This window comes from Lepidochelys kempii, chromosome 6, assembly GCF_965140265.1.
Source record: "Lepidochelys kempii isolate rLepKem1 chromosome 6, rLepKem1.hap2, whole genome shotgun sequence".
Classification (NCBI taxonomy): Eukaryota; Metazoa; Chordata; order Testudines; family Cheloniidae; genus Lepidochelys; species Lepidochelys kempii.
The window spans coordinates 92,064,670-92,086,309 of record NC_133261.1 but is presented as its reverse complement, the minus strand read 5'-3'; the positions used below and the strand labels follow the sequence as shown (position 1 = coordinate 92,086,309).

General features: G+C 44.2%; 1 protein-coding gene across 4 annotated transcripts in view; it reads right to left on the bottom strand.

Moving 5' to 3' along the window:
* Positions 1-428: 428 nt before the first annotated feature.
* Positions 429-21,640, bottom strand: part of GPATCH2L (G-patch domain containing 2 like) — a 47,043-nt gene continuing 25,831 nt past the window's right edge. For 2 of the 4 annotated variants that reach the window (XM_073349252.1, XM_073349251.1), the window contains exons 9-10: positions 18,152-18,249; positions 429-14,101 (exon numbers count right to left, since the gene is read on the bottom strand). In XM_073349252.1, the coding sequence (XP_073205353.1) occupies positions 13,932-14,101; positions 18,152-18,249 (268 nt within the window). In that variant the 3' untranslated portion in view covers positions 429-13,931. The remainder of the gene's footprint in view (positions 14,102-18,151; positions 18,250-21,640) is intronic. The other 2 variants (XM_073349254.1, XM_073349253.1) reach the window with 1 other exon arrangement.

Sequence of the window (21,640 nt, the reverse complement as noted above, 5' to 3'; positions counted from 1 at the left end):
CACCACCAGCTCATTTCAAGATGGCTCCAGTTGACTTGGGCCATATTTAACATGGTGATTCAGGTGAACAGCTACTTGAGAGCCACTTGGATTTAACATTTCAAATTACAGAGAAATGAAGTCATGACACGCCAGCAAACAACAAGGCCACTGCAAAACAAGGAGCAATGGTATGGGAATGGTAAAGTGGGGTGGGCCCAGCAAACCCCTTCTCCTGGAGTCAAGAAGCTGTGACTTGAATGGTGAAAAAATAATCTCCCCTGCAACTTCTCTGTTGAGTTGTACATTATTATTACTTGGACCTATATAGGAGAAAGTGAATAGGCAAAGAAATATGTCATTGAGGCGTGATTGCATGAGTTCATTTAGACGTCAGTGAACCTCCTCATTCCATTGCAGGTCTGTTTGTTTTACATCACATACAACTCTTTATTTTGAATATTGATTTTATTTCCAGTTTCTACAATCTGAACAAAGATTCTCAGAGAGTACACAGCATGTTTTTAGACCAAGGGACACAGACATGAGTTTTCCTTGTTTACAACCTTACCAAACAAATAGTCCTAACAGTCTGGAGTCCAAGCCCTGTTAATAGGGAAACTCCATGACCACACAAAACACTTGTGATATGTACATAGTGCTGCATACAGGCTTCTAGGAGAAAACCATCCCAGTGCTCTCTTTGGATAGGCTGCCCATGACAGATGAATGATCAAGTTTCTTCTAGCTTTTCCTGCTTTTGGCTTAGTCTCTGGTGCAGCCAAAGGTGAGAGAGAGAGAGGGAATTCTTAGACTTCAGCTCTGCCCAGGGGCCAGCTCAATGCGCATGGCCTCAGGTCAGGGTATTAATAGCAGACCTTCCAGTACCAAGGACTACAATACACCATTCCGGGCAACAAAGACAGCTGCTAGCACTAGATATCAGTGCCAATTCCAGGACCCATGATTTCAGAGTTGGCATGGGGCACTGCCCTATCAGTATAGGAATTTTACATTTATTTTGAAACATGCCAGGAGATGCAGTTTGGTGCATTTTAAAGCTGGTCATTGCCCTCTCATTATTAGAGACCATGATGCCAGTGGGAACAACACTCTCTCCAGCCACATTATCTCCTGCCAGAAGCTGGGTGCAGCAAAGCTCTTCCATAGGAAGACACCTGCCACCTGCCCCTTCCATATCAAACCAGGGGCCACCAGTGGAGCACTTCCGCAGGGAGGCATCTTTCCTTATGTCACACCAGGGGAAGTGGAATCAATTCCTGATTATAGGCGATAAAATGCAAGGAAGTACTTTATTTCATCAGATGTCCTGCCAAGGCAATAGCAAGCCCACCAATTCCCTACTTGCTTTAGTCTAGGGGAGGATCCACACAGACTATACAACTGAGCTAAAGAACTGAGACAGAGCTCCTGAAGTTGACTCAACACTGATAGATTCTGTATAGAAGGAGGGATTCCTGCTTCACTTATGTGTAGCTGGAAGAGGGGGCATCTTAACTGTGAAGGAATCTTTAACCAGGAGATAGTTGGGTGCCATGAAAGTGCACATCAACACCACATTGCCTCACTGTCTCCAGTCCTGTGAGGTTCCATAAAAATGAGGTAAGAGATGTACGTTTATTTGCATAAGCAAAATTCTTGCCTTTCTCCTTGTCTCACCAACTGTTAATTCCATGCTTGCAGCCCTTTGGCAAAACAATATCATCTTCAGTCATTTCACAGATCTGGATTTTTTGCCCAGATTATACTGCCGGGAACTGTAATGCTACCCCACCTTTCATTGGATCTCTCTCTTCTCACACAACAATAGGGTGGAAAGATAGGAAGACAAAAGCCAATCTGCTTCATATATTTCAGAGCCAAAAAACTATTTGACCATCTAATCTGACCTCCACTATGAAGCAGACCATAGAATTTCACCCATTTACCCCTGCGTTGAACCCAGTAACATAGGTTTGACTACAGCATACCTTCCAGAAAGGCATCCAGTCTAGATATGAAGACATCAAGAGATTGAGAATCCACCACTTCCTGCATAGGTTGTTCCATTGGTTAAATCACCATCACTGTTAAAAATGCGTACCTAGTTTGTAACTGGAGTTTGTCTGACTTGAGCTGCCAGCCATTGGTTCTTGTAATACCTTTCTCTGCTAAAGTAGAGAGAGCCTGTTAGTACCCAGCCTCTTCTCCCCATGAAAGAACTTCTGCACTGTAATGAGGTCACCTCTCAACCTCAGTGCTACGCTAAACAGATTGAGCTCTCTAAGTCTCTCACTAGAAGGCCTTTTTTTGTTTTATTTTTTACATAGCTGTTCTATGATACAAAGGCAACATACCTCCCAAACCAAATGGTTAAGCTGGGGCAAAAAAGGGGACAAAATTAAAGATACAAGAACAGAGACACTGGGGGCAGGTGGTGTTCATGCTGCGCATTTGACAGTCCCCCGTAACAGGTTTTGTCTATACCTCAATAATAAATGCCAGGCCCTTTCTGGTTCATATAATTCCTTTATGGTTTTAAAGCACCTACCCTTTTCTTTCCCCCCTCCCCCTCTTTTAAATACAGTAGACCTCAGAGTTACAAACACCTCCAGAATGGAGGTTGTTCATAACTCTGAAATGGTCATAACTGAACAAAACATTATGGTTGCTCTTTCAAAAGTTTACAACTGAACATTGACTTAATACAGCTTTGAAACTTTACTATGCAGAAGAAAAATGCTTCTTTCCCTTTATTTTTTAATAGTTTACATTTAACACAGTACTGTACTGTACTTGTGGGTTTGGTTTTTTGGTCCCTGCTGCTGCCTGATTGTGTACTTTCGGTTCCAAATGAGATGTGTGGTTGATTGGTCAGTTCATAACTCTGAGGTTATACTGTACCTACTTCTTCTCGGGGTGGGGGCGAGAGACTGACACCAAGGGACAAAAGATGAAACTAGTGGCACCCAACCAAATCTCTAGCTGCCACTGTGGCAATTTACTTTTTCATCATATACCCACAGTGTAAATGGGTCAGTGATGTCCATGATGGCATGACCCCCTGTGGCTGGGAGCACGGCAGACAACTGCCTCAGTGTCATCTTTGTTCAAAGCGCCAGTAATGTGCATCTCTGCACACACACTACAGTCATTCAATTGTGATAATCGATCATTCAGTGACACCAACCACAATGCCTCTTTTGTTTCTTTTCCCCACGTGTGTCTTCATACCTTCTTCACCCTTTATTACATTGTAAACACTCCAAGGCAGAAGCTGTTCTTTTAGTCTGCATTTGGTATAGCACCTAGCAAAATTGGACCTTGATCCTTCCTGAGGCCTCTGGTAACTACAGTAAAACACATATAATAAAACAGAATTACTGAATTAGTAGCTTGTGCCACAAGCTCTCAAAGAAACTGCGGAATCACCTGATCAACATCCTCTACAGCTGACAGGGAAAGATTAAGAATGAGCTCTCAAAAATGGACACTCTCATAAAAAACCAACCTTCCACACAAACTTCCTCGTGGCTCGAATTTACTAAAACTAGACAAGCCATTTACAATGCACACTTTGCTTCTCTACAAAAGAAAAAGGACACTAAACTTTCTAAACTACTACATGCTACAAGGGGCCACAGCAATGGTTCCCTCAACCCACCCTGCAATGTTGTTAACCTATCCAACTATACTCTCAGCCCAGCAGAAGCAGCTGTCCTATCTCGGGGCCTCTCCTTCTGCCCCTCCCCCCCCACGAACATGATACAGTTCTGTGGTGACCTAGAATCCTATTTTCGACGTCTCCGACTCAAGGAATATTTCCGAAATACCTCTGAACAACATACTAATCCACAGAGGCCTCCCTACCAACATTACAAAAAGAAGGATTCTAGGTGGACTCCTCCTGAAGGTCGAAACAGCAGACTGGACTTCTACACAGAGTGCTTCCGCCGACGTGCACGGGCTGAAATTGTGGAAAAGCAGCATCACTTGCCCCATAACCTCAGGCGTGCAGAACACAATGCCATCCACAGCCTCAGAAACAACTCTGACATCATAATCAAAAAGGCTGACAAAGGAGGTGCTGTTGTCATCATGAATAGGTCAGAATATGAACAAGAGGCTGCTCAGCAGCTCTCCAACATCACTTTCTACAAGCCATTACCCTCTGATCCCACTGAGAGTTACCAAAAGCAACTACAGCATTTGCTCAAGAAACTTCCTGAAAAAGCACAAGATCAAATCTGCACAGACACACCCCTGGAACCCCGACCTGGGATATTCTATCTACTACCCAAGATCCATAAACCTGGAAATCCTGGGCGCCCCATCATCTCAGGCATTGGCACCCTGACAGCAGGATTGTCTGGCTATGTAGACTCCCTCCTCAGGCCCTATGCTACCAGCACTCCCAGCTACCTTCGAGACACCACTGACTTCCTGAGGAAACTACAATCCATCGGTGATCTTCCTGATAACACCATCCTGGCCGCTATGGATGTAGAAGCCCTCTACACCAACATTCCACACAAAGATGGAATACAAGCCATCAAGAACACTATCCCCGATAATGTCACGGCTAACCTGGTGGCTGAACTTTGTGACTTTGTGCTTACCCATAACTATTTCACATTTGGGGACAATGTATACCTTCAGATCAGCGGCACTGCTATGGGTACCCGCATGGCCCCACAGTATGCCAACATTTTTATGGCTGATTTAGAACAACGCTTCCTCAGCTCTCGTCCCCTAACACTCCTACTCTACTTGCGCTATATTGATGACATCTTCATCATCTGGACCCATGGAAAAGAAGCCCTTGAGGAATTCCACCATGATTTCAACAATTTCCATCCCACCATCAACCTCAGCCTGGTCCAGTCCACACAAGAGATCCACTTCCTGGACACTACAGTGCTAATAAACAATGGTCATAAGCACCACCCTATACCGGAAACCTACTCACCGCTACTCCTACCTACATGCCTCCAGCTTTCACCCTGACCACACCACACGATCCATCGTCTACAGCCAAGCTCTGCGATACAACCGCATTTGCTCCAACCCCTCAGACAGAGACAAACACCTACAAGATCTCTATCAAGCATTCTTACAACTACAATACCCACCTGCGGAAGCGAAGAAACACATTGATAGAGCCAGAAGAGTTCCCAGAAGTCACCTACTGCAGGACAGGCCTAACAAAGAAAATAATGGAACGCCACTAGCCGTCACCTTCAGCCCCCAACTAAAACCCCTCCAACGCATTATTAAGGATCTACAACCTATCCTGAAGGATGACCCAACACTCTCACAAATCTCGGGAGACAGGCCAGTCCTTGCCTACAGACAGCCCCCCAACCTGAAGCAAATACTCACCAACAACCACATAGCACACAACAGAACCACTAGCCCAGGAACCTATCCTTGCAACAAAGCCCGTTGCCAACTGTGCCCACATATCTATTCAGGGGACCCCATCACAGGGCCTAATAACATCAGCCACACTATCAGAGGCTCATTCACCTGCACATCCACCAATGTGATATATGCCATCATGTGCCAGCAATGCCCCTCTGCCACGTACATTGGTCAAACTGGACAGTCTCTACGTAAAAAAATAAATGGACACAAATCAGATGTCAAGAATTATAACATTCATTAACCAATTGGAGAACACTTCAATCTCTCTGGTCACGCAATTATTGACATGAAGATCGCTATCTTACAACAAAAAAAACTTCAAATCCAGACTCCAGCGAGAAACTGCTGAATTGGAATTCATTTGCAAATTGGATACTATTAATTTAGGCTTAAATAGAGACTGGGAGTGGCTAAGTCATTATGCAAGGTAGCCTATTTCCCCTTGTTTTTTCCTCCCCCCCCCGACGTTCTGGTTAAACTTGGATTTATGCTGGAAATGGCCCACCTTGATTATCATACACATTGTAAGGAGAGTGATCACTTTAGATAAGCTATTACCAGCAGGAGAGTGGGGTGGGAGGAGGTATTGTTTCATGGTCTCTGTGTATATAATGTCTTCTGCAGTTTCCACAGTATGCATCCGATGAAGTGAGCTGTAGCTCACGAAAGCTTATGCTCAAATAAATTGGTTAGTCTCTAAGGTGCCACAAGTACTCCTTTTCTTTTTGAATTAGAAGATGAAGGGGTGTGATGGGGTGTACAAATCCTGCACTGGAAAAGAATGGGTTAAAGAGCTACTTTGGGCCTAGGCAGCCCCACCTGCAATGCATACATGCACCGGAGGAGGAGCAGAGCAACTCAATAGTAGTCAGTCAGTGGAGGTGAGCAGGCCTACACTCTTAGCTCCTCAGAGGGAGTACTATGGAAGGGCCAGCTGCCTGGGGCCCTTGACTATTAAGAACCTACCTGACCTGCTGAGAGAAAAGGGACTTTGGATACCTGCAAGGCCTGGGATTTATCTTTTGATTTATTTTCCTTACATGTCTTTGCTTTGCCCTTCTGAGAGAGGAGACCGGTGGGAAGCAATGCAGGGGAGCAGCGGCACAGCCCATTAGGGTGCAGGACCTTGCTGCCCACCGCGTGGCCCTGGATTAGGACCTGGTGGAGCAGGGCCGGCTCTACCGTTTTTGCTGCCCCAAGCAGTGAAAAAGGCCTGTCGCCACCGAATTGTCGCCGCAGACGGCAGGAGAGAGAGAGAGAAGCTGCTGCCGCTACAGCCGGCGGAACGGGGATGCTGCTGCCAAATTGCTGCTGCCGCGGAAACTCTGCCGCTCCTTTCTGACTGCCGCCCCGAGCACCTGCTTGTAACGCTGGTGCCTGGAGCCAGCCCTGCGGTGGAGAGGGTAGGCCTGGGTTCCCCTACCAACCCGCAGATAGGGCTGAAGGCAAAGAGCCTACACCGGATACAGAGGAATATGGACTAGGAAGACTCTATAACCCAGAGGGTCATGACTCTAGGACCTTGACCCAATGTGGCCTGGAATCTCTTTGCCTGACACTAAGGCTATCCTCTGTTGGACTCTGTGTACCCTGAAAGGGGTGGACACAATTCATGACTTGGCCAGAGGGCTGAGTCACTGAAAGGGCAGACTACTGCTGTGCTGGTACAACGGTCAACAGGGGGCACTAGGAAAGAAGACAGCCTGCTTTGTCGTCACCGACCCCCTAGGAGGCTCATGAAATGAGCGATCGCCTTCACAAGTGAACACAGTGCGATAGAACCGGACTTCACTTTGTACAGCATCACAAAAAATCTTACTTGTTCTCACGGAGCTGACAATAATTCTGAGCACACCATGGACTCAAATTAGATGAAAGACCAAGAGCACAATGAGTAAGCCATTTGGGGAAGGAACAGTCTTTGTTCTGTGTTTGAATAGGGCCCAGCGCAATGGGGTCTTGATCTATGACTAGGGCGCTTACGGGCTACTGTAATAAAAATAATTAATAATAAATGACAACATGGTGAGATGGGGCAAGAAGTTCAACAGAGAGCCACACGGCTTGAGTGTAAAGTCCTGTCTTATTTAACTTCTTCATTAATGCTCTGGAAATGGGAGGAGACAGCACATTACATTAAATCTAACTGGGAAATTGTGAATAGCCGGAAGGCAAAGAATTATAAACAAGAAGAGGTTGAAAATACAGGAATAAAATTAAATTCAACCTGGAAAATACAGTTACATCTAGGGAAAATCTAAAGACACAACTTATCTATAGCACTTTTCATACATAGATCTCAAAGCACTGGGCGAAGGTGAGTCAGCATTGCTATTCCCAGTTCACCACACAATCACTTCCACAGCTCATTCAGTCCTTTGTCTCACCTGATATACCAACACAAGTATTAATCAGTTCCCATGGCAACAGTATTTTTTGTTTTCATATTCAGTATTTCTCTTTAAATAAGCTAGCCTAGGCAGGGGCTATCTGTATTTCCTGTCTTACACAGAGCCAAGCACGTTGTTGGTGATTAATAATTGTGTGGTATACATCTGTCCACTAAGAACATAACAGACTGTGAGCAATCTTCTTAAAATCTACTAGAGATCTGCAAGCTAGCAATCTGTTTTAGTCACTTCCGGGTGAAGTCAAAATCAGTGACTTAACAGATAAAGGTTTCATACGATCCACTGCTGAGCCTTTGAGCTAGGTGGTACATTTACCAATAAATACCTGAACTAAAAATTTTCTGGGCATCTTTCCTAATGTTGTCATGAAGATACAGCTGTCTCAGAAGGTCAATGTGTTGCCCTTGCAGACCTTTCACTAGCCATCTCGGTGCTGTCAGCATGTTGGACTGAAGTCAAAGGCAGGAAATGTAACTACATTGGTCCTGCGAGGGTTCCAACTCAGCCTATTATCTTTTCTGTCTATATGACACTACAATGGTTTCCCTTCTGTCCTACAGAAAGTATCACCTACATTCCCCTTTGACCTGTACCAACCATTGTTACTTTAGCTTTTTCACATTCTTCTGGCTGTCCTTAACTTAGCTTTTGATTTCCATGTAATATCAGATTCCCATTTCCTATGTTTCACTCTCCCTTTTTAAGCTTCTGTTCCATCTTCCAGAAAAAATATCTGTAATTCTGCTCTGTGCATCACAACTGGCAGGACAGGACCACTGCAGAGCTGGGCTTGTGGTCCATAGATTCTCCAGGCAGCAACCAAAATTCTCTCCTCCTCACAGTTAAACATTCAGAACATCTCTCTCCTCCAAAAATGATTTTCAGTGATAAATGGCACGGTAGTTGAGCCGCTCAGATACGATGGTGATAGGGGGCATCAAATACCTATATCAGTAAGACACTAGTTGCAAGATGATACTTCTTCCACAGAAGACTTCAAGTGGTCTTGCCCCTTTTTAAATAAGGGGCTTCCTTGTTCTCCCACAATTACTAGGGTGTGAGATCAGCCAGTGCTGGTTTTGTAGCATCTACTGTTCCAGGACCTTTAGCTTTGAAGATGTTTTAGCCATATGCTCCTTCCAGCTGTGGAATTCTCTTCCACCTCACATCCATTTTTGGACGCATAATTGGATTCTAGACTGCAAGTGGGAAAGGGAAAGCAGTTGCAGGAACTCACATGATTGAGACCTCCAGCCCTTTTGGAAACATCCCACGGCAGGAGATGCTACCTACAAAGGAGGTGTCTGCTATGGTTATTATTTCAATAGTGCCATAAGTATGCTCAATCCTTTGGAGACAAAAGAAAATGGGTCGGTACCCTGACCTGAAGAGCATACAATCTAAGAGCTTGATCCCACAGTCCTTGCTTGGATCAGCAGCTCTATTGACATCAACAGGAAAATCTGAGAATAAATAGTTTCCAACCTGCCCTCTGAGAACATAGAGTTGTAGTCTGGACCCCTCAATAGTGAGACTAGGCTGCTGATTCCATATAACAATCTACTAATGGTGAATGGTGCTAGCACCCAGGAGGGAGAGGAATTATGTAGGGTGATACAAGTGAATATAACCAGGAGTAATGAGATGAATTTAAGATAGGGGAAAATTAAGATGACTGTTAAGAAAACTCAGTGAGATGTATTAGGCTGATTAATAGATTTGCAACCAGGGGAAGCTGTGAAGGGTCTTTCTCTAGGGATATTTAAAGCTAGACTGGACAAAGCACTAGAAAATGCTTTTGTAGGGAGCAATCCTGCATTAGCAATGAAAGACTGCCTGTTTTCATACATGTCTTGTGAACATGGGTGTTGCAAATGGGTTTTGGGGATTGTGACCACCTTCTTAAGGTTAGAAGGAAGGTCATAACATGTTTTCTGTTGTAACATGAGGTCAAAGTACAGAAAACATTGAAAAGCCCCGTTTTAATAGAACTTTTCCATCTCTGATGTTTATGATTTTGCAGAATATCTATATAAACTGACAGAACTATAAAATTAACATGGCACACAATAAATGAATTAAAAACTGGCTAATTTACAGGTCTCAAATTGTAACTGTAAATGGAGAATCATCATCATCAAGTGTGTGTGATTCCAACGCGGTCCCACTGGGATCGGTTCTTGACCTATGCTATTTAACAGTTTTATCGATAATCTGGAAGAAAATAAAATAATCACTGAAAGTTTTCAGGTGACACAAATTGGGGAGTGGAATAAATAATGAAGACAGAGCAATCTGTATCACTTGATAAGCTGGGCGCAAGCAAACAATATGTGTTTTAATATGGTTAAATGGGAATGGATAGATGTAGGAACAAAATGTAGGCCATACTTAAAGAATGTGGGACTCTCTTCTGGAAAGGAGCGACTCTGAAAAAGTTTTGGGGGTCATGGTGGATAATCAGCTGAACATGAGCTCCCAATGCCATGACTAAAAGAGCTAATATGATCCCGAGATGCATAAAACAGGAAACTCTCAAGTAGCAGAGAGGTCACTTTACCTCTGTATTTGGCACTGGTGCAACTGCTGCTAGAATACTGTGTCCAGTTCTGGTGTCCACAATTCAAGAGAGATATTGATAAATTGCAGAGGGCTCAGGGAACGGCCATGAGAATGATCGAACCGTTAGAAAATATGCCTTATAGTGAAATTCTCCAGGAGCTCAATCTAGTTAGCTTAATGAGCAGAAGGTTAAGGAGTGATTTGATTACAGTCTAAGTATCGACATGGGGAAGAAATATTTAATGGGCTCCTTCAATCTTGCAGAGAAAGGTATTACGCGATCCAATGGCTGGACCTGAAGCTAGACAAATTCAAACTAGAAATAACATGCACATTTTTTAACAGTCAGTAATTAACCACTGGAACAACTTTCAAAGGGTCATAGTGGAGTCTCCATCACTTGATTAAAAAATTGTCAAATTGGATGTTTGTCTAAAAGAGCTGCTCTAGGAATTATTTTGGGGAAGTTCTATGGCCTGTGTTATATAGGAGGTAAGACGAGATGATCACAATGGTCCCTTCTGGCCTTGGAATCTATGAACAGCGGAGATACATAGTCTCCACTCTAACACTGGAAGTAAAAACAAAGAAGTCTAATTTCAGAGTGTGTTTTGTTAGGGTAGGTGGTCTGTCTAAATTCTTCTAATGGCACTCATCACTGAAGTTTCTGAGCTTCTTCTAAGAGACAACCAAGTACCACAATAGGCCACTGGTCTAATTCGCTTTTATGAGGAAGCCAGGGAAATGGTTTAAAATGATGAATACAACTGTGCTTTAAAATGATGAATACAACTGTTCATGGAAAGAAAGGTTTATGGAATTGAAACAAGGGACCATAGAAAAGGAGTACTTGTGGCACCTTAGAGACTAACCAATTTATTTGAGCATAAGCTTTCGTGAGCTACAGCTCACTTCATCTGATCGACTACACAGCTAACCTGCAGTAAGCTGCAACCCACTATTGGATTATCAACAAATGCAGGGAATAGGAGTGACGTTACTTACTCTCAGCTCCTCAATGCTCACAGCCCCTCACTCTTCAACACATATCCCCTACCTGTGCTCACCCTTGCATTAAACAAACAGTATCTAACAACTCCATTCATCTCTCCTTTGAAACAACACCCTCTATAACCAAGAAGCAAATTAGCAGTTGGATGGAGTTTATCTCCTGCTTTGCCCACAAGGACTGAAATAATAAAAAAGCCAAGTTATTCCCTAAATTATGTTTTCCCAGTGTCCCATCTTCTCTGTACGGGTTTTAGATCGCAGGCTCTTCATGGTAAGGACTGTCTTTATTACTTGTTAAGCGCTACAGACTTGGTTTTGTACAAAGCACAAAAATAAGAATGTAAAGACACTAACTTCATCTGAACATTTCTTTCCCCTCAAATTCCTTGTAATTGCTCAGATAATCCAAACTAGCCTTTAACCTTTGTGCTCCTGTACAAGGGTAACAAGGCTCTCCCTCTAAGGTATTTCAATATGTATAAGAAAGACGCATGAGATTTTTCAGAGGGATTTACGTGGGCAGAGCTGAGAGTTTCCTTGGGACAAAACATAAATCCAGTTTGAGTCTCTCCCCAAGAGTGAATAGGTATTAGTGGATAAGACATGGATACTCTGTCTAACGTAACTATTCATCAGTCATGATTTAGATTGTTCGAGAGTGTTTTGTTTGATTTTGTAACTTACTTTTTGTGTTATGTTATGAGTCTTCATGGCTGGCCATTTAATTTTAAAATTTTAATACAAAGAAAATTTAAAAACAATTAAAACATTTTCTGATATGCTCATAATCAAATCTATCCCTCACTCATTTGATTTATAGGTCATAGAGAGCAAAGCAAGGGAAACATGCAAATCCATCACCTGCATCTAGGGGTGCAAGTTCCACCCCTATGTTGAAAATTTATTTTTGCTCTTAATGGATGGTCCTGTCTGGTGCTCCACCCACTCAGCCAACCAGTAGGTTTTGTAATGACAAGGGCCACCTATTTGAAAACACTCAAGAGCTCACAAGGCAACTACGGTTGTCAAGCAAGCATGGCATGGTTCCTTTTGTATACCCTATCCAGGCACATCTGCTAAATATATAACCCAGAATGCAGCTGTAGAGAGGTTTTTCAAGAGATAGGGAAACAAGCAAAGTACAACCAGGGATACAGGAAAAGAGAAGGCAGGAGAGACCCCCTCATCAATACTGCAAAGTGAAGAGCAATCAGGGATAAAGGGAAAGGGTTGTGGGGAGAAAAGAACGCTCCCCAATATACTGCAGAGCAAATGCCATCAGGGGTGCAAGGAAAGGTGGAGAAGGCAAACACTTCCTATATATACCACAGAGTAGAGTACAACTGGAAATCCAGGGACACCCCTCCCATATATACTACAGAGCAGAGTACAATCAGTGATAGAGGGAGACCACTCCCATATATACTCCAGAGACAGAGGGGAACCCCACTTAGATATACTTCAGAACATTAACCTTTGAGGAAGACAGGGAGAACGTGAGACGGGGAAGTGGTTCAATCTGTAGAGAGTGCTTTGAACTCAGATAATACTCTATATGACTTTTAGTACACAGTGGGACATGGACTTCAACTTCAAGTGTCCTGGGGATTGCTTACTGTAGCGTCTGAAGCTGGATGCCCATGGATAGTATTCCAATATTTCCTCTCTGTCATCTCCCCAATGAAGACTTCTCAGAGGATATTTTAGGGCAACTTGATCCAAGCTTCCTCTCATAACTCCAGTCTGCACATTTTTGCCTAATTAGTTCTGCCAACCCCTTGTCCAGCAGGACAAATGGAGAGGATGGGGAATAAGGAAAGAATACTGCAATTCACAGGGAAGACTAAAGACACTCCAAACAAGGAAGGACAAAAAACGCTGAAGGACCATGCTGACAGTGAGCCATTGGCAATTCCTGACAGGACAAGCACCACATTTGCTTCATTAGAAGCAACATCTTGACTCCCAAGTCCCTTAGTGAGAGGCCGATAGGCATTTTGCTAATACAGAATTCAAGTCCCACATTTCAAACCTGTTTGCACTCTCTGTTCCCCTCCTCCTCCCCTGACCAGGGATACTAAGCTGGCCTTTGTTTCTGACATTATGCTTGTCAAAGACAGATTCTTGTCTCTGCAGAGCTGCAATAGGGCTTTCTCCTGCTATATTCAGCCTTTTGCAACAAACGATATGCCCAAGTGGTGACCAGCTTCATAACAAAGACCAACACCTGCAAACCAACAAGGCTCTGTACACATCCCAGCAGATGCTAACAGGTGCTGGGGTAGGAGATGAGTGTGTAATAAGTACTCACAGCAATAGCAGGAATGTTTTAAAAAAGCTGCAGCCCCAACATCACCAGTTACTTTTTACACAGATTCACAAACATGATCTCGGGATGTATGGGGCACACAGCTGAGTCTGGTGAGCATCACGCACCAACACTGATGAGATGGTTATTGCCAAATGAGACGTTCAGTGCTGATGTACTTCGAAGTCCAACATTTCATAAACGCAACCAGCTCCAAATAGAGACACCTCCATCTAGCTGTATCCAGGGCCCTTCTCTTGTGGTGTTTTAAAGAAGTTAGATGGAGCAGCAGCAGTGGATTTCTCTGCTGCCTGGGTTCTGACCATCCAGTCAGAGCTCTGGGACCTCTGGGACTGTGTCACTGGCAGGGATGAGTCTGCTGCATCCATGTGGACAGGTAAAGCTGTTGGAACACAAAACAGTAGGAGGAAAAGGAGAACGTGGAGAGAGAGGAGCAGAGGACAGGAGAAAGTTAAAACTGGTAATCTCATAGCAACCTAAGCATTAATCATAGATTTCTGTATGTTATTCTAGCGACTACCAGAAGATCGAGAGCAGTGAATCTCATCCTTTTCCATACTGGAACCTCTCCCCCATTTAGCAATATGTGTAGTGCAATTAGGTCACAACCCCAATACCTGTTTGCAACCCCCCAAGCTGATAAATCCTGACCCAGAGCATCTATTCTGCAGGTCTTTTTAAAATTCAAGTTTGAATAGCTTGGATGAAAGAGGATAATTTAATTAGCACCAGAGAAGATGAAAATAAGCTTTATGCACTACAGAATAATGCATCCTGGGCAAGCACAACTGTTTTAGCATGAGGGACAGGGTGGAGTCATCATGTGAGCTCTATAAGGAGAGAACTGCAAAGGGAAGGCAGTAATGTTCTGGTGTCCAATAGAGAATGGTACAGATAAAGCAAATGCACTGTGAACCTCTGTATGGACTTAGTAGGGTAGACAGTATCACAAACACCTGCAAAGATGGGGCAAGATAGACCAGAGTAGAACTCATTTGCAATCTCCTAAACCAAACACTTCTTCAAGTTGGACCAGACTGGAACAGGTCAAAGTCTCCATACCTAAACTCAACAGTCACCTAATGTCTAGACTGGATTGCAGCTAGCAGTTTAGAGGTAAAATGCTCCATATCCCATTCCCAATCTCCATCTCCTGAGTCAGCCAGTCCCCATTAACAGAACTTGACAGGATGAATAAAGAGGAATAAACTAAATGATACATTATTTCATTTGTTAGTCTCTAAGAGCATTTCTGCTTCTGTGTTTTGTACAACACCAAGTACACAGCCAATACTTAAATATTCTCACAACAGAGGAGATTTGTTCACATCCCTTTTGCATTCAGCCAAGCTACAGACGACCATCTGGGACACCCAGTCTGATGCACCACATTACAAACATCTCCTCACTCCTATGGCTACCTGCTCTAGCCAGAATTTGTGTTTTAAAACATGACAGAATTCCCATCTGCTACTCTGCTTTCTAGCTGGAAAGCACTGGCTTTGAGTCTCAGCCTTTCTGAGCAACTGAGTAAAAAGGACTTGCCAGCACATTTCTGAAGACAAGAGTCACTTCCTGAGGCACTGAAGTCTCCTTCTGAATTCCTTCCTGTTAGTTCTCAAGAGTTCTGGGGGAAAATGTCCAAATCTCTCTTCTCCAGTGACATCTATTTTAGCAGTAGTCACTAATCCAGTTTGCCTCAGGCGGCCATGCTGTTACTGGAAATTTCCTGCTCTGACAATGGGATATAGATTTGGGTGCTCCCCTTAGCTTATTGGGTGCATCCAGGCATACCTTTGAATACAGGTCTCTCTGACAGAACAAGTGTTACCAGACACTATTTACTGGGGATCAAAGGCATAATTAACTTAGCTAGCCTATTAAGTTTGAAAATAAATGGAGTCCCAGGTCTCTCCTTTCATTCCTGACATTGGAAAGGAGTGAGTGTGCACATCTCATATGGTCTTTAACAACATCTGCTGAATTCAGTCAAATTCAACTTAAAACTTTGTGTGGATGGGGGAGGGTGTGACTGGGGAAGATTTGTAGCTGCATGTTTAAGAAAGAAGCTAAATTCATCACAATGACAGGGGAGAGTGTTGGCAGAGATTTGAGCTATTTATTCTTTTAGGAAAATCCTATAAAGAATGACACGAGGAAGCCTCTATCTGCAGTCTTGTTCATCACACTGGTGAGGAGTCCGATAACAGATGTATGCAGAAGCGTGATTTAGTGCCAGGAGCTGGCCCCTGATGTGTATTAATACAGCTGCAAAGCGGAACAAGCCCCTCTTCATCACTCATCTCTATAAAAGAGGTGGAATTCGAGATGGCCCGATGTTAGGCAGAGCAAGCCCATTTGTTCTGCTGACTGATGGAGCCAGCGTAGGCTGTGTCCTTCACCTCCATGGGGCACTCAGGTTGCAAAAAAGGAGCTCAATGAAGTAGGACCTGGTCAACAAGTGAGACAAGAGCAGTTGGACTCAGCCAAGGAGCTATTTAAAGGAGAAGTCTGGCACTGTGTACATGTGCCTGTTCCCTACACTCATTTATGGGCCTGAATTCTAATTCACCCCAGAACTTTATTGTTCATTGAAGGAATAGGATTTCTCAAAGAGACATCTGCAGTGAGAGAAAGTGAGGCTGCCAAACTAACCCAAGGAAGGGGAACCCCTGGTTAATGACATTTTAGTAACTAGTGAGAGTGCACGAGAGAGGGAGGGAGTCTGTGATTATCTTTTTGTGTTATCTTATAAACATAGGCTGGATTAAATTTTTTAAAGTGTTTTGGGATCTATTTTGATGAAAGCAGCCATAGAAATGGAAGATTAGTCTATAGAAACAGAGCAGTAATACACCACAAAAGTCACATGCGGAACAGGAAGAACCCTGGAAAGCAGCAAAAGGATGAAATATAATGATAGGACAAGAATTCCCACTAAGAACTCTATATACCCCAAAAATGATCATAATTAGCTATTCAGACACATTTCTATACACCCTTCAACACTAGGAATCTGATTATCCCATTATAACATTCAAGGCCACCAGTGGAACTGCTAAATCCAAGAATACCAGCAAACAGACTTTTGCCAGGAAGAAGCAAACTGACACTCTTCATTTGCTTACCTGACATTTTTTCTGTCCCTTTGAAACAAACACAGGAGATCCCTCTGGGTACACACTGACTAGACATATAATCTGAACTGCACTGACTGCATGATTTCCTTCCAGCTCCGTTACTCTTCATCTCCCACAAATCCCCAGAAAAGGCACCAACATGACTCCACCTATCCACTGGTGGTTCCTCTGGTCTTTTCCATTGTTTCCTAGATCTGATCATCACTTTGCTCTTGGCCACGCATCCTTCTTGCTGCTGATTCCTGACACAACCATTTAGTCACAAGGTACCAGAGGAACATGGGTCACATGGAAATTACATGTTGGAATTAAAAAGTTTCCAGGAGTGAACTTACTCTAGCCAGGTATCTCCCCACCCTCTTAAAGACCTCTTCGATCCTCAGATTTATACCCATTTCACACCTGAGTCACCTTCAAAACTCTAAAAAATAGTCACTTCTGAGGTATAATCCACCTGGAAAAAAGCCAGAATTCTAGATGTTACATTCCTGGAGCAAGAAGGGGAACAGGAGCCATTACCACTTGCAGTAGTAAATGGCTCCAGGTGGAGTTAGCGTTACCAGTATGGCTATTGAGAGGTGACCATAACCTTAGTGAGAACTAGGCTCTTGCAGCAAAGGGTCCAGAGATCTCCTTAAGAGAGGGAACCAAACCACCAGTTCATACCAGGCATCGTGAAAGATCTGGGAAGTACAGAAGCTCACCTCCTCATCACCATGGGGTTGCATGGCTTAATTTTAAACTGTGGAAATAATGGCTTATGCAGCAGCAGCACCAAATATTGACATTGAAAGACCTTGCAATGTGAATGATAATAACTCACCATGGGTGCACCTTCATATATTCACGCATTAGGCCACTCTTTTTGTTGCTGTGCTAAATGCAAGCCACTTACAGCCGTAACTCACTATCACCTTCTCACTTGCATTTCATTTAACTTTTATCCTCAGTATTCCTGCAAATATTGTGCTATTTTCAGACAGACAGTCTTCCCGCTCTCTCCAACTTAGGAATTCCTACCTTAGACCTCCACACCAAGAATTTCAAGTGACTAGTGATTTTTGGGTGCCCAACTTAAAATACCTTCAAAAGGCATGGTTTTCAGAGGGTGAATGCTTCAGACTTTCTGAAAAAAAATCAAGGGACTTTAAGGCATCACAAGTTAGGGATCCAAAAACCAAAGCACCCAATATCACTAGCCACTTTTGAAAATCTGCTTTGCCTATGCTGGAATGTCCTCTCAGGACAAGTGATGGTGCGCAGACAGGGGTGCTAGGGTTAAATCAAGTTACCTGAAGTAGGGCTAGAAAGAGAGGCTACAGCTGCTGCTGGCTTTCGTTTCCTCTTGATATCCCTTGAGCAGGGTGGTCCCAGGTGTATATTTGTCTGTCTGGGGAGAAAAACAGAAATATTAAAAAGATTGTCCTGATATCACCTATCAAGAAGGGACACTGACCACTAAGCCTTAACACTACCTGGCCAGCTTCCATCCATCTACTTGCTGCCTGGGTAAAGAGACAGCCTCTAGAAGCAGCAGCAACTCATTCACATCCCCCACCGCATCCACAGCCTGTGGCCAAAACTTTGTTTCATCCTCAAGCTCAGACACCAGATCCTGGATATGAGCTGTGGCAGCAGATTAATTTCCCCAAAATATAGACTGCTCTTCAAAGGCTCTGAAAGAGCTAATACAATCATTGCACAGGCAGGGATGGGACTGAACAGGTACTTAGTGGATGTGATATCAGCATTTCTGTGGGGCCCTATCACCTTCTGCAGAAAATAAGTTTTCATTAAAAAGTAAGGCAAGTTTTCTTGCCTCTATGGTTATGAAAATAGCTCTGCACTCACATCACATTTAAAATGTTATTATCTTGGAGCATGCCTAGACTACAAATTTTGTATCGGTTTTCTGGCACAAATACATGAGTGCTTAAGCCGGTGCAGTTGTAAATCAGGCTCCTGTGTTTTCAACACGGTGTTCTGCAATTGTGCTGAAAACACCAGAGCTTGGTCCATGCTAGTACATACATCATTTTGTAATGCAGCCTCATTGAGCCAATGCATATGCTGAAACAGTTTAAAAGCCTAAACTGCCCATTCATATGAGCTTATGTAAACTCTGAAGCCTAATGATAATGGTTTCTATGACACCAATTTAACTGTTTATCACTTTAGAAAAAACATTCTATTATTATGGATCACAGTGGAACTGGGATTGTGGATGAAGGTTGAACAGAGCACTGTCATCTAATCCCTCCCACCAACACTGACCTCTGCTCATAAGAAGAAATATCAAGAAGTTTAATTCAGAAAATATATTCACAGCAGTAGTTTGAGGGGACCCACCCAAACAATCCAGAATGAATAAGGAAGAAGAATTTAACAATGAAATTGAGTTCAAGTTCCTGTTCTGCCACAGACTTCCTGGGTCACTTAGGGCTGGTCTACACTGCCCCACAGTTCAGACTACAGGGGTGTGAATAGCTGTGCTGTAACTCCCCCAGTTGGACACTGTGAGCGTAAACTAAAAGGTGCCTCACTGGCAATAATGTAGAGCCGGGTGTCTCAACCTGTAGGTCAGGACCCAAAATTGAGTCGCCAGACTGTTTCAAAGGGTTGCGTAGCAGCTCCTGTCCCACAGGGCTGGCTGGGCTCGCGTCCCTGCTCCAGGAACTGCAACCTCTGGATCCCAGCGCCACTCAGGTTTGGCCCAGCCATAATCATGATGGGAGTCCTGATAGGCTAAATTTGAGTGAGGTCACAACTCCACTCACACAGATTTGGTCCAGTCAGGGGGGCAGGGCCAAACCTGAGCAGCGCTACAACCCCAGAGGTTGCAATGCCCGGAGCGGAGAGCCAGCCCCAAGTTCAGCAGCTGCAGGAACAGCCACTGTGGGGTGAGTGCTGGGCAGGACCCACTCCAAACTACCCCAGGGCCTCCACCCCGAGACTATTCACTGGGTCCTGACAGGCCACGAACATTTACAAATGGGTCCTGAGCCCAAAAAGGTTGAGAACCACTGAAATAAAAGATGTTAATGTGAACTAGCAACCTCTTAGTTCGCAACCACAGTGTGCACACGGGGGAGTTGCAGCACAGCACTTGGGTGCGTGCTCCTGGGCAGCAGGTGAAGCTTCCCCTTGGGGAGGCTAGCCCCGCCTCCTCTGTCCAAGGCCATGCCCCTGCTTGCTGCTCTCAGCCCCCAAGGACTCCAGATGGAGGAAGGGGGCAGTGGCTGAGACCTTGATCAGGTCCACAAGGGGGAGAGGGAGGAAGAAGGAAGGATCCTGTGAGCTCCAAGCCTGGAGCCCCTCCCACGTTCCACCCCTTCCCCCACCCCATTCCCTTTCCCTGCAGCCCTGTCCTGCCCCTTCCCCTGCGGCCCCACCCCCATTCTGAACCCAGCCCTGCCCTGTTCTGCCCCTTCCATGTGGGCCTGCCCCCACTCCATCTCTAGCCCTCAAGTCCCTCTCACTGTGGCCCCAAGAGCTGAAAAGCTCTGCGGCTGAGAGGGAGAGCTCCTCCAGTCCTGGGCCCATGGCGGGGATAGATTTTTCCAGAGGTCCCAAATTGGTCAGACCCCCTGGGCGCGGGTCCTGTGGAGTAATCTGCCCCCCACCCTGCCAGCGGTGCAAGGTTTGGGAAGGCTTAGCCTCCCCTAGCCTCCATTATGTGCTGCCTTGTGCGCACTGCTATCCACACCCCCATAATCCAAACTGTGGGACACAGTGTAGACAGCCTAAATCTCTCTCTGCCTCTGTTCCCGGTCTGTAAAACAGGAATAATAGCACTTCCTATCTCACAGGGGTGTGGGGAAAAATTACATTAAAGATTGCGAGGCATTCAAGTACTATAGTAATGGAGGCCCTGTAAGTACCTAAGATATAATGAAAGCTTCCATTTCTTTCAGATCCTCATGCTTTTACAGCTGGTATTTCTATAATTATTTTTTCTAGTGGTTTAATAACTATGCTTTTCATCCTTAGGGTCATGGGTTCCAGCCTCTTGTAGGTCACCAGGGAAATGAGGTTCGTGCTTTCATATTTCCACCTGAGTGTTTGTTCATTTAGAAATATGTTTGCTCATGATGTGTTCACACAGTTTGTGAATCTGAGCTCATAGGAATCCAGGACTGCATGCTGTAATTCAACTCTGAACTGCATCCGCATAACTGTGTGGGAAGCCCTGAGAACGAGGCTAATCAGGGTGTGCTACTAACTGTGGAAGCATCCCTGGCTCTAGCCAGTTAGAAGTCTCAAATTCATGAATACTGAAGAATAAAAATGCACAACAGAACAAAATCTTGCATTCTGTACCATCAATTAAAGTTTAAAAGCTGCCAGGAGTCATTATGTGCAACATGAAATCAGTCACTGAGGAGATATTAAGAAATCTTACCAATGGGATGATTTTATTTTAAGCCTGGAAGTCAGCTTCCACTAAAGGCCAAGTTTCAGAGTAACAGCCCTGTTAGTCTGTATTCGCAAAAAGAAAAGGAGTACTTGTGGCACCTTAGAGACTAACCAATTTATTTGAGCATTTTTAAATAAATTTTCAAAGCCAAATTTTCAAATGCCCTCAATTTTGCAGGTGCAGATTAGCCTCAAGTGTTTGCATGAGTATGTGCAGGAAACAGAAGCCTACTGAAAATCCAGACCTATGGGACAGGTTTCAGAAACGCTCACACAATTAGTGCGTGTGTGTGTGTGCGCATGCAAATGAGGTATTTGTGCACACAGAAGGCCAACTAGACACCTACGTGACCCCTACTCACACA